The sequence below is a fragment of the Pavona decussata genome, unplaced genomic scaffold (assembly GCF_977016875.1).
Source record: "Pavona decussata unplaced genomic scaffold, jaPavDecu1.1 SCAFFOLD_26, whole genome shotgun sequence".
Classification (NCBI taxonomy): domain Eukaryota; kingdom Metazoa; phylum Cnidaria; class Anthozoa; order Scleractinia; family Agariciidae; genus Pavona; species Pavona decussata.
The window spans coordinates 221,427-235,517 of NW_028145449.1; the positions used below are offsets into that span (position 1 = coordinate 221,427).

Consider the following 14,091-nt stretch of genomic DNA (forward strand, 5'->3'; position numbering starts at 1 on the left):
AGCACAACAAGACTTAGGTCACATCGTTTGCTTACGTACGGTGATCAGAGTTTGGGATTTTATCGTAAGAAAAGTACTTTATCTCGTAAGTATCTCATGTGGTAGTTGTAATACATCGGACAGGATATTAATGAAGCTGTGTATATAAGGAGCATCTTTATTATAAGCGTGAATATTTGTAATTTCCTTTTTAAAGTGGTGCTAAAACTGAAACTTTCAGTTTTAGACTCACGGCGTGTTGGGTGGAATACTCTGCTTTTTAAGCTCAGCAAACGTTCCTTGCGGAAGTCTAAAAATAGGTATGTACCGCCTTAAAATGTCATTATTTAAGAGAAGTTAGCTGCTGGGAGGCCATGTGTGAAATTCACCAAACTATTGATATATTAAACGTGCCACAAACGCCGCTATCAATGACTAGGTTTCAAATAATACCACTAGGTACGATTTTAAATGAATAATTTCCCTGACTTAGTCCGAACTTATTCTAGTGAGAAATTTTGCGCATTTTGCCATAAATAGGGGACATTGTATGCGAACGGTAGGGTGCAAGTACAGTAATTCTACAGATACGTAAATTCAGGTGTGAAGTTTGAAGAAACAGTTCAAGATAATTTCAGCCAGTTTTATGTGAAGTCTAGTTGGCCATGGGTCATTTCACATTTTCAACGGTAACTCAATCGAAGACCGATCTCCAAAAACGCTAAAAGTCGATCTGTACAGTTTAACCTTTATGATAATTACGGCATTTTCCCGTTTCCTCATATAATTCATGCTTAAAAATAGGCTAAACTGAATTTTGCCAGCTTACTGTGTACCTCAGCTGGAGTTTTCATTTTCATTAACGAATTTTTCACTTTCGTAATTATTGAGGAGCTGCTCATACGTATGAATTATACCAAGTCTGTAGGTGGAAGACGGAAAAGTCGAAGGTGTTATTATTATTCAGGAGAACACCACACATGAGCATGTAAAACGGGGAAAATCGGGCCTTAAGTGCATTTGTCCATAGTGATAACGTTGTAAGTTACTGTTTCATTTGTAATTTTTTCGCTTTGTTTTTACTCTCTGAAATCAAAGTTGTCTTTCTTTACACTCACAGGACTCGAATATAAAGATTGTCTTGATGAGTAGACCAGAAGGTACTTTAAACGATCAAATTATTCTCCCCATTCGTCGAGCTTGTTGCATCAAGGATTTCGTGTTTCACGAGTGTCTACCAAGTACATGAAGTCATTCTGGAGCGAAGAAAGAAACAATAATACGGTAGTACTAGTCGGATGGGACATAGGAACAACTTACAATAATAGCGATTGGATCGTTTAAGTTCTAGCAACTAGGCATGAAAGCTGAAATGAATGTATAAGCAAATCTTAATCCGGTGTTTGACGGTGTACGGTATGGTGTGTGGTTAAAATTCATACATTTTACCATGCGTCCGAGGATTTTCCTACAGTCCTTGGTATATTTTTACCATTCTTGAAGACGCACTCACATTAGGTATATCTTGGCTAAAGTATTGCCTGAATTCGGGAAATCCGTAAGGTTTTTGCTAGCGACATGAAGACCTTTGTAGTATGCCCTGAAAGTTTATTTACATTGCGCAAATTGTTAGACAAAACCATCGAAGATCTGTATTATCAACACTGCGTGATTAGAAATTCAGCCACAGGATCATCGTAGCAAGGATTGTTAAAATTAAACGGCTTGTTCTCGGATTCTATAGCTAGACTATAGGTACATGTTGGTGCGTTAGAGGTTGTCTAACTGTCAAATTTCAACAAACAAAAAAACTTAATATTCCAGTCTAATGTTTGAAAATTCACGTTTGTCGGTATACGGTTGAAAATTAAGAAAGCCCATCTATTCAATTAAAATTGAATTTTATTGGGTCAAAGTGTCATACTAAAACCAATTAAAACGGTGTATGACTGATGACCAAAATATTGATGTAATGAGATAAAAGGAATGCTATAATTCATGCCGCCGTGGATGCCGCATCACTATTATCTTGTTTGTTAAAAGTTTCGCTCATTTTCTTTCATTGAATTTCTTGCCCTGTAGATGAATATAAAAGGTTTAATAAATCGTAATATCGACCCGGTAATATTTGCCATTTACTAAATGCAATTAGTAAAATATTATTGGAAAGTACTTTGTAAAAACACTGAAAAACATAAGGCAGCATTCAGTAAAAATTTTCTTCTTCTTTAAAAAAACTTATCTGAAACTGAACCGTTCTAAATAGGGTTAATAATATTATTTCTTGTTAACTCTTCCTTTCTTGTCAGAAAAACTGAATGAATGAAATAGTAATTTGTTATTAAGTAAAAAGGAACGTTTAATCCCAATTTAGGTCTGATTCTGTGGTAAAATTTTCTGCATAGTTTCGCTACAAACGAGACTAAAGAATAAAGCCTCAAAATTCAGATGAGAAGTTAACTGACTGTTAACGTCCGTATGTAAAAAATAGGACTTCGGATAAATGCGTGTGTTCGGCAAAATGAAAGAAAGTCCGAGATTTTAATTTTTTTCATGAAATAATGACAAAAGTTGGTCAGTTACGATTAAATTTACAAATCATCTTTCGCGATAATTAGTTGATACAATCTTCAGTGTTAAACACCGATGTCAACGTTTTATGAATTTCTAACAGTAAACACTGCACGCTGAAGTAAGTTTGAAAATTCTTATATAATGAAATCATCGGGATAAAACGAATAAGATTAGGGCAGAGAAAGAAAAAATAAAAACAGCAAGAGATGATTTTCCCAACGTTTGCTTATCAGAGTAGAACTATCATCCGCGTAAAACGTCCGACAAAGGCCGGATCATTTCATGTTCGCGGTCCCTCGTCGTTTTGCATTATTAACCACCACCTTGATAAAACATCTCTTTTCATCCAACTGGAACTTGCGAAGCATAGACTCTATATTGTCATTGTAAATATTGATAAAGCTCAATTTTTGGAAACCTGGAGAAATTATGAATTAGCAATTGCTAACTTCCGATTTTCAATCAAGAGATGCCTCATTTTGTCTTGCCAAAATACAGAACCGTCGGAACATTGCAAATGTACGAAAGACAATTTAATTTTTTGTATTTTTTTTTAGTTCATAGATATCTGACATGGAGAGAAGATTCGTTTGCTTTGAGGTTATAATAATCACGTTAATTATACATGGAGTGCATACGACAAGTAGACAATTTACTTGTGGTAAGTCAATAAGTTCCATTTGTGTATGCTTGTTTTAGTTTACGTACCAGGGTATGTTTGACGGTTTTATTGATGTGACACTGAAGACTTTTGAATCTGTTCCTTTTCACAGATTTGCAACGAATGCTTAGTTCAGACTCAAACATCAGACAAAGCTTTCAGTTGTGCATTCTTTTTCAATACATTGGGCCAAGCACTCGCTATGCAACACCTCTTTCCTCCTTTCAGCGGATGCATCAAATATCACTACTTCTTCTTTATTAAATGTCATGCAATTTTTTGAGCTTTTTTTAAACCATTTTCTTGCATAAAAGAAGAAGCCTGCATTCCCGAACGTCGCATGGTTGTACTTTGCGTTCTCTTGACACTTGTATTTTAGCTTAATGTATAAAATATGTTTATAATTCTTAGCCTTAAAATAGAGAACATTCATGCTCTTTGTTATCCCGATCTTCTTTCTCAGGTATTATTGATGCGTATTCAGCCGAACATGAGGTGATAAAGTTTGCTGTCAATAAGACATCCAGGCTAAGCAATATTTCAATATCCTTGAAAACCTTCATTGTATTAGAAAAGATCAATTTGTACAACCAAGGTAAGCTTTTGAACAACTCGATTTAAACAAGGTAACAATAGTCTGGTATTACATTTAGTTCCTCAAATAATTTGTAACTACGGATCTGCATGAGAAATATAAGCTGTCGTGCAAAAATTGGGCAGCCCAATAATACTTTAATAATACCTTAACCCATATCTTAACAGTATTTTCTTGTGGCATCAGTGTGTGCTAGTTTACCTCTGCACGTGTCTTAATCAATAGCAGTAGCAGGCTGATCAGACAAATCCTTGAGCAACATTAAAGTTCAAGTTTCTTTGCAATCGATTGGGTGCTTGGTAAGGCCTGTATAATCGTCAACTTGTAAATATTTTTCATTTAAGCTTCAGCTCTCCTACAACAAAACGTCGTTGCACTTATCGAGGGAAGCCTTCCAAAGATTTCCGCATGCACACTCTCTACAGTTACTGGCATTCCTCTTATCCGTCTCCATGGTAACAAAAGTCCATTTTATCAGTGTGAAAAAGTGGTTCAGATGTCAGCAGGGTATAAAGACTACGCGCATGCGTCACTTGCTATTCTCAACAAATTCAGATGGGAAAAGATTGCACTGGTACTCGACTGTAAGTTTCTACATATATTCTTATGTTAACCAATAACATTTTTCCATATAAGCTGAAGTAAATATATAGTGAATAATTAAATCCAGTATTTTGTATGGCTTTTCAAGACTCAAGCAACAGTTGCTTGAGCATGCTCCTTAGAAAACAAATAAGCTTAGTTCAGTGACGTCAAAGGGACACGTTCGTAGGCTGTGTTTGGTAGACTTCGTTTCAGTTTATCAGTTTCTACAATGGTCAGTTTTTGATTAATGGCAGCAAAAAGCGTATCAATAGTTTGGGTTTTTAAAACCTTGGTATAAATCTTTCAACGCTTGATTTTGAGTATCGCATGTAGTGGCATAGACATACTTGCACCAAAAAAGTTCTGAGCCAAATAATTTTGAACAGTTAACAGGTTCAGTGAAGCACGCGAAACTACAACTCATCTTAAACTTAACATTGGACTGCTTATGTCACAACGAGTTTAGTTACAGAAAACGAGAATGATAATCATTGAATTTTTTTTCAGCGAATCGCTTTCGTGAAGCATTGTACTTCCATACCATATCCCAGAATTCAAAGCGCACCGTGAGATTTGTTCAGCTTTCTGAACAGGGAAAAACGGAAAATCCCCTGACTCCAGTATTGAGAGCAGTGGAACAAATAAAAAACCTGGAACCTGAGGTTATTCTTCTTTACAGCAACAAACAAAACATTGAACTAATGTTACGACAGGTAAAAGTTAACGTTGTTGATTATAGCCTTCGCCATATGTTGTTTACTATAGGATCTTTGTTTACATGCTCAACCTTATTTGCTACATTAGCGCACATTAGCATATATTAGCATAAACGACAACACTGGCCACAAAGAAAATGGTCAACTCAAATTGAAAGGGTTTGGCAAACTTTATATTTTCTGAAAATTTAAGCGTGGCATGTTAAATTGTTTATGAGAAAAAAGTATTTAAAAATGCCAAGAGTTTGCAAATTTTCTTTTCCTTTTTCCGCTTTTGCAAGTCTCGGTGTATTTATCTTTTAATTTGCTCCCACCCGACTCCCTTTGTTTTGCTACTTTTGGGTGGGAATTGCAATGTACTTCAACTTTTTGTCAATATTATAATAAATAATTTAATATTTGATTTGCAAAGAAATTTCACATACTTTAAAAGTTGATATTTCTCAAAATATTTAACTTTATTTATTGATTTATTTATTGATTTATTTATTGATTTATTTATTGATTTATTGATTGATTTATTGATTTATTTATTGATTTATTTATTTATTTATTTATTTATTTATTTATTTATTTATTTATTTATGGGTGTGTGTGTGTGTGTGCGAGCTTATTAACTATGTATTGTCAGTTTAAGAAGGCCGCCTGGAATAGCTCTGCTCTACTGACTGTTAAGTCCTGCAATCTACTTTGTTATTCACAATGTATCGTACTTCTTTCAATACGCGTTTGTGCGGACACGTTATATTTTCCTTCACTTTGAATTTATTATCTTTCCTACTTCGCAACCGAAATATGGAACCATGAAGAAAAAAATTGTAAAGAAATTGCGTTACTTCCGATATTGGAGGACTGCAAAACAATAGCTCTAGCAATAGCCAATTATCTAGGGAAAATGAGCCGAGAAGGTTTAATGTGGCGTACATGACGATAATTCCAACAGTATTGAGCTGTTATCACTTTGTGTTATGGCGTCCGTATCGAAGGGAACGCAAGCGTTACTAATGATCAGGAAGAGCTTTACAACATGATTTTAGAAGGCGAAAATGATCCCGATGGAATATCTAGTAAAAAAGAGACTGATATGAACGATCATTTCCAAAGCGAAGCAACGAGGTAAGCTTTCACAGTCGACACTTCGCAGCTACCACGCAGTCGAGCAAACAGACTTAAAATGCGATGAAATACTATTTAGATCGTCCTCCTACGTTCAAAACCTTGCTTATTGAATGAAATAATCTTAGAGTTCATTGTTGGGAGTAGAGTAATTTACTTCAAAACGTGACCGCGTGGGGACGCGTAATTATCGAGTAAATATCCGCCGGCGCTTTCGATTTCGATTTCGATTTACATGGTCGTCATTTAAAAATGTATTTAATTCTGTATTTATTCTTTTTCAGCCAGATTTACAGGATTTGTTGCCAATACAACAAGAAACATGTTTTTTTTATTTATCTTCACAACTACATATCATTTTGAAAGAAGTTACTTTTTTGTTGAAATGTTTTGAATAAGTTATCATAATAGGCCATTTTACAGTCGTGTGCTAAGTGACCTGGCCTTGGATTGTAAGCGAGGCTGGGGGTGACCTTGTTTTGTTACAAACCTCGCTGCTTTTCATATGTAGATCATACTCTTCTTATGCTAACTAGTTTGCATTTACATATGAAAAGCAGTGAGGTTTGTATCAAAACAAGGTCACCCCCAGCCTCGCTTCCAATCCAAGGCCAGGTCACTAAGCACACAACTGTAAAATGGCCTATTTATCCTTATTTTCTTCTTTTATTGAAATATTATGAGTTACTTTGACGAGAGACATTTTTTCTTTAAAGTTTATTTTCTGCTTTATCATTAGCTTTCCACACTGCCATAAATAGCTAGCGAGATATTAAATAACAAAAAACAAAATTAATATAAGACGAGTTTACAACTTATTGGTGTCAAAGCTTATTATTTATTCATGTATTTTTTGATGTTTTTGTGCTTTATAATATTCTCGTCAGTTTTTGTCATTAGGTAAGTTAATTAAGTAGAAAAACTACCAATTTGCTCTAATGAACATTTTACGGTTTATATTTTGACAGAAACCTTGTCGCAGCTGGTATAACCACACTTGGATTGTCCAGGGACAGGTTAACAATGATTTTTTTTTTTCAATTTAATCTTATCAATTACAACAGACGTAAGCAGCGCAACGAACCAAAAGCCCTTTTCATGGTTAACTCTGCTCATTTGAATTACAATGAAATCTAGCATGTATGTGAGGCAATTTCGGGCTATTTTGTAGTTTTAGCCCGAAATTGCCTCGCATCCACGTTGGATATCATTGTAATGCAAATGAGAAAAATCAACCGTGAAAAGGGCTATTGCAATTTGAAGCAAATACTTGTAACCGGCGCCAAGCGTGGGAAAATGGGTTCAAACAAATAGGCCATTTCCGAGTTGCTTTCAACCTCATTGTGAAAGCGAGGCTAAGTGCAAAGTTTTTATTATGAAATGAGTTCATTCATATGCAAACAAAAACTAATTTCATAAGGCGGTTCACAGCAACTTGGAAGTGGCCTATTACGCTTTTTTCTTTTGGTTTTACTTCTGATTGAATGAAAAAGTGGCGTGATGTTCGCTAACGCTTCACAGGGCGTATTAAAGCAAAGCCAACGCAAATGCTTTCCATACGCAGTTGAACACTCATCTCACTTTAGCCAACAGGGTCAGCGTTTTCAGACAAGGAAAAGAAAAACTACTTTTTGTCTAAAAATAGGAACTTGTGTGATAAGAAACAGGTTAATACATGAAGAAGCTGGTTGTTTAATGATACGGAGACAATGTTCCCTAGACCCTCATCATGATCTTATTCAGTATAAGCTCTTTATCTGTTTTTCCACCAGGTGCCACTGAACCTAACCAGTCACCCAAACAATATCGTGTTAGCAATGAAGCTTCCATTCATTGAGAGTTCAGCTCCTGAAATGGAAAACGCAGCTAGAATGGATCGTAACGATACCAATAAAGTATGTGTAATTTATTTTTATTTTATATTTTAAAAAGGGTTGATCCTATCAATTGAGACTACTTATCTAATCATGCATGTATTTAAGAGAAACATGTCCTAAACACGTCCCAAAAGCAGATGGAATTTCCTATGCATATTGAACTAGTCGGTTCGCATGTCTGCCTTTGAGTTTCGATGCATGTCTTGCAGTTTAACCATAGCTGTTCACATATGGTTATTCTTTAAGGAACTCGTTGCCCTTGCTTACGATGCCGTGCAAGTTATCAAACAGGCTCTGAACAGAGAACCGTGTGCATCCATGAATGCTTCCGTTGTAACTTCAAGAGAAAGAGATGCAATGTTAAAATGTATGAGAAAGGTAAGCAAGCAACGATACCTTTTTTAGTTAGGTGAATTAGAAACAGCGTTCAAGGTATCGTTGTTATTGTTCCCAATTCAACATTTATGCTATAAAGAACTTGGTCTTTCTGGCTTGAACTGAAACTTTCCAAATTCAAACGACAGTACTAATTATTTTTCCCCATATGCCTTTTAAAAAAGTTATTTTAATTAGATAAATGAAGGATTTTTTTCGATGTCACAGAAAACGAAATGCGATCAAATATGGCGGACTTTGGCAAAAATGACGTCATTAGCTCCTCGAATTACTCGGAAAAAATCAAGTACACTGACGGCCTGTTGTTCAAGGCGCTGAACATGAAGACCTCAAAACCTTCTCTGTGACCGTACCAAAGTACCAAAGATTTTTTTTCTGCATAGGAGTTTAATTGTACATGTGTATTTAACTGTTATGTATCTATCCACAGCTCAATCTACGGGGTGTAACAGGATCGATCCAGTTTAATGAAGAAGGAGAACGGAAAGCAGTTGATCTGGAGATTTTAAATCTCCAAAATAATTCCCTTGAAAAGGTAATTTACGTAGGCTGTAATGTTACAGTGTAGGTAACTGTTTGTAACGGCTTCGGCTTCCTCTCTTGAGTGTTTAAAACTAAAGAAGATCCTGGGGATTCCATACACTGGGCTATACATGGAGGCTTCGTCTCAAAGAGGACCTTATCGAAGTTTAAAAGTTTGGTATTTCAAAGAGTCGAAAATAGACTGTCAACAAAAAATGGTAGTAATTTAATTTAGTTATAACAAAGGTAGCCAAATCTGAACTCTAATGTCGGCAAAATACAACGCAAAGATTAGATTGAAAAGACCTGCTCTACCAATGACGTCCGGCTAGAGGGTTAGGCATTCTTTCTCCTTTTATTTATTTATCTGCTTATCTGAAGGATGGAGCATATTTCAATGTTATGGGTTTTATGTTATTTACCTTTAGTTTTCCTCTCTTTAATTATTGTCAGATAGGTGACTGGAACTCAACTAAAGGCGCCATACTATTCGATAAAATATCTCGCAATATGGAAACGCTTCCTTCAAGAAGAAGTCTGGCGGGAAGACATTTCAAGGTTGTCGTTGCAGAGGTAACTAAAAGGCACTCACAAATTGAATTAACGCTCTTTTAAAACACTCCGAGGTTATTCTAACTACTTTAGTCACATAGTTTTTTGTAGCTCAACTGTCCAACAACGTAAATTTAGCTCGTTGATTCGTAAATTTAGCTCATTAATTCAGTTCTTTTCAACTGCCAGAGAGAGTTTTAATAAACTTAAACTTACTTCCTTAATTCATGCTGTGCATAACGGCGTTAACATTTAGAAAGAGGAAGGAAAATTACATTCCTCTTCCATGTTCTCCAAAGAATCATCATTCCTTCTGAGTTCGCTATAATGTGTGGGAATACTATTAAGTGACTGGCTAGATTTCCTGGGAAAACAATTTTCCCTTAATAATAAAACATTGAAATTATGCTTTCCACTAAATGCCACTTTAGAGCCTCTTCTGTCATCCTTGAAAGATAATAAAGATAATAACAAGCAGCGCGACATGTTGTCGTGTTAAAGCATAGGAATTGTTGTGGCTTGTTAGTTAACTGCACTTGTCTTCTCTCTTTTTTGTGTAACATTACAAAAGACTGCGCCATTTTTGATGATGGACAAGCATAAAGATGGCACCGTTACGCATCAAGGATACTGTATTGATCTGCTGAAGGAACTGGCTAAAAGCCTGAAGTTCACTTATGACATCTACCTCACTCCAGACGGCAAATATGGCGCTATAGGGAAAAATGGATCCTGGAACGGAATGATTGGAGACCTAGTCAACGAGGTTTGCCTTGCATCATCTTTTTTTTCTGAGCTAGAAATCGATACTTTGAGTATATTTTATCGTGTTAAGGAGGTGCAATAATTTTTTATGAATACGATCACCGAAAGTAAAGTATTTATCGGTTTCATTGTCGATGAAAAAAGTCTGGAACACTGTATGACACGATGGATGGATATTTCTTATTGAAGCACAGTGTTTATCGCAGTAAGAGCTTAATTATTTGTATCAATCAAGATCTGACGGATACCTGAACAAATGAGTGGTTATGTGTTGCATGGGTGTATTACTAAGTGTGTTGCATGGGTGTATTACTAAGAGCATCAAAATCATTCTTCTATTTCTTCACTGGTACACTCTGAATGAAATTACAAGAGGATTATTTTCAGTTCACTTTGACTCATTCTAAGTGAAAGAGAAGCTAAGTTTGATTGATGCTTATGTCCGCTCTTTGTTTCCAAAGCGCGCTGATCTCATAGTTGCAGACCTCACAATAACAGAAAGTAGAGAGAACGTCGTGGACTTCACTGTTCCTTTTATGTACTACACTGAAGATATCCTAATGAAGAAGACGTCTTCCAAGAATGATGAAATCGATCTCCTTCAATTTATGAACCCATTTCACAGTGACGTCTGGTTTGCTACTCTGGTCAGCCTCGTGGTCATCTCTGTTGCTGTGTTTGTAATCAACTACTTCAGTCCTTATGGATACAAGGGCGAGAATGGTAGAGGGACATCGGAGGTGTTTAGTTTTTCCAACAGTGTGTGGTTTGCATTGGCTTGTATGCTGCAACAAGGAGCTGAAAATAGCCCTAGAAACCTGTCAGGTAGTAGCAGTTTCTCAATATTTTGGATGATTTTTTTAATATTGGAATGTGTCAGAACAAGTTTTCAAATGAGTCCAGTTACATGTGAGTTTTCCAATAGAATTGTTTTAAACATGCTATGAAACTTTCTAATTGAAATAAATCTGGCTTCTATGGTAAGACAGCAATAACCAGAAAATGCAGTCATTGGCAATAAGAGTCAGCAGTTCATCAGCCAGTGGCATTTACTATTCTTAAGTTTACTTCTGGTTAGTTAGTAGCATGCCTCTTTGAACTAGTTCGAATTCTTCAACAGCATTTGACAAAGAGCAAAAAACAACAACAACAACAATAACAACAAACAAACAACCAAAGTGGAACTAAAACCCAGTAACAAACTGATAAAGTCAAACATCTTTTACTTTCACACGACAGAATAAATTCTGAGTCCATGTTTATGTCTTAGAAGTCGTCGTTGACGTTTTAACCGGGTGTCACCGTCTATTCTTTTCACATGCTTGAACATCGGAAGCTATTACGTGAAATTTTAATTTTCTGACGATTTTTGTTCACTTAATACTTAATTTGCACTGTTGGGTCACTTAAATTTATTTCAGGTCGCATTCTCGCCGGATGTTATTGGTTCTGCATTCTCATCTCCATATCAACATACACTGCGAACCTGGCCGCCTTTTTCACGGTGAAAAATGCCGAGCAACCTATCCATAACCTTGAAGACGTAATTAAATCCACTTATCAAGTTGGAGTGGTCGAGTCCTCAAGTACCTATGAGGCTTTCAAGACAAGTCAGTACGAGACACATAGAAAGATATGGCACAGAATGCAAACGGCAGGCACGATCGCTCATAGTACATCCGAAGGTATTCGATGGGTGCGGGAAAGAAAGGAGTATTTGTTCATTACTGACGGACCGGTTGTCAGGCAAGCTGCCAATCAACCACCCTGTGATCTCACAACAGGTAACATCCCAAATGCATCATATCACACTTTGTGTTATAGATAATTTCGGCAAGGTGCAGTTGCTTAACTGGAGTTATACTGGATAACTTTTGCCACTAATCTCCTGTCCTTCACGTGGAAGGACTCAGCTTTCCAACTAGAAAGAACCTTGATATAAAGGTTCGGTTGCACACTACAAATCCGGCGTTTATCGCCAGCCATGGGTGACTCTGGTAATCTGTATACACGACTTAAACCACGAGAGATCTTTTTTATTCTAACTGTATCGTGCAGGCAATTCTTTCGTAATTCTGCACTCATGTTTTATTATAGTTCCAGGTCTGACCACTGCAAAGGGACTTGCACTCGCTTTGCAAGCAAATGATCCCCACACAAATGAGTTCACACTGGCCATTCTTCGTTTGCACGAGAATTATTTCCTCGACAATTTGAAGCGAAAGTGGTGGGAAAAATCCAATGGATGCCCCCAAGAACAAGAAACGAGTAAGTACATCAAAAACTAGTTCGTTTTTACTGATGGCTAACTGAGCGTTATGATTCAAGGCTTTCATTGTAATGGATTCACACCCGACTCTTTTAGAATAAGGACGTCGTTCTCCGGGAAGGGAACTACTCTAAAGAGTGGTTTTACTCTGGTACCCACCCACTCGGAAAGGACAACTCCACAGCAAATTTATACTAATTTATGTCTTTCAATTTGCTGAGATCATACTAAGTAACCAAAAGTCAATAAACTGAAACAAATAGGACGTCAAAGATTAGAGAACTCTAAAACTCTTAAAACTGAACAACAAATACTGGACGGGTATATTGTCAACAGAATTTTTATTCCAGCTTGTTGGAGGATCTTGCTTAAAGTAAATCTTCCAAAAATTTTGATCATCTCTGAATGAGTCTTTCTGGGATTTGTGGTGTTCCGTCTCAAGGCACAATTTCAGTTTGTTCAGACACTGTGAGATCCATGATAACTTGGTCTCCACCATCAACAAACAATAGCAGTTCATTTGCAATTATATTATTTCTTTATTTCAGCGTTGTCTCGAATGCGCATTGATCTGACGAGTATGTTAGGTGTCTACGTTGTCTTAGCCGTGGGAATAGTTGTCGCCTTCCTGACACTGTTTGCAGAGATCTTGTGGAAAAGAAAGGCGGAACTAAACTTGAAGAAAAAAACGCGAAGGTTTGTGACCATGAGATAACTTTGGAATATGGTATTTAACCTCCTTTCTAAAGAGGGTTTCGGAAACATGTCTTTTGCAACTCGTAGCTTACACACATCTCATTTTCTTCTTCGGATTTTTCCTCAAAAATCATTAATAGTTAATCAAGGGTTTCTTTCACAATATAAAGCCGCTTAAATATAAGGTGAGCTCATATATCTAGTTTTATACCTTCAATCATGGTCCACTGTGCCATAAAAACAACTTAACATTGTATTGTAAACCCCCACATTAAAGCGTGCAACCAGAATTATGGTTGAATATCAGATAAGTTTTCCTGGTTATTATATGAAGTAATTCAAACATTTTCTCCAGGTTGCGTGAACAGCGTATCGAAGAAAGTGTTTTGACACATTTCCTTATGTTTTCATAACGAACTTGATGTTAATCATATTCATTGTTTTCTTGTTTGTAGACCAAAGATTGGAGCTGCACAAATACAGTTAGAAACAAAAACAACCTGACGAGCCTCAAATTTTAAAGCGGGCAGAGCAGCATCAGTATTAATTCAGAAGCTAAGAGTGATTTACGAGTCTTCTTGCATTAGTACATCATTATACCAAACAAACGTACAGTGCTTTTCTCGTGCTCTGACTGCCTACTAAAACTACGGACAGTATTTTCTATCCATTCTTCTCCGTACCGCCATTTTGAATATCGCGAAGACCCTGGGAACGAGGTTGCTTCCGGCACCGTCCTGAATTTCGTTCGCTAGTCTTACTTCGCTAATTTGTCAGAAAGAAAGCGA

General features: G+C 36.5%; 1 protein-coding gene across 1 annotated transcript; it reads left to right on the forward strand.

Moving 5' to 3' along the window:
- Positions 1–217: 217 nt before the first annotated feature.
- Positions 218–13,825, forward strand: LOC146485339 (glutamate receptor ionotropic, kainate 2-like). Its single transcript, XM_085103444.1, has 16 exons — positions 218–299; positions 3,111–3,214; positions 3,678–3,809; positions 4,154–4,393; positions 4,902–5,107; positions 7,195–7,242; positions 7,999–8,121; positions 8,350–8,481; positions 8,930–9,034; positions 9,475–9,594; positions 10,145–10,339; positions 10,800–11,163; positions 11,760–12,122; positions 12,436–12,606; positions 13,156–13,303; positions 13,759–13,825. The coding sequence occupies exons 2-16, from the start codon at positions 3,127–3,129 to the stop codon at positions 13,805–13,807; spliced, it is 2,484 nt and encodes an 827-aa protein (XP_084959570.1). The 5' UTR covers positions 218–299; positions 3,111–3,126; the 3' UTR covers positions 13,808–13,825.
- Positions 13,826–14,091: the final 266 nt, after the last annotated feature.

Excerpts from the sequence above, each read along its gene's own strand:
- LOC146485339 (XM_085103444.1), top strand. The coding sequence starts at position 3,127 with ATGGAGAGAAGATTCGTTTGCTTTGAGGTTATAATAATCACGTTAATT. Across the intron at positions 11,164-11,759 it reads TAGCCCTAGAAACCTGTCAG|GTCGCATTCTCGCCGGATGT; the intron begins GTAGTAGCAGTT and ends AATTTATTTCAG. Across the intron at positions 12,607-13,155 it reads CCCCCAAGAACAAGAAACGA|CGTTGTCTCGAATGCGCATT; the intron begins GTAAGTACATCA and ends TCTTTATTTCAG.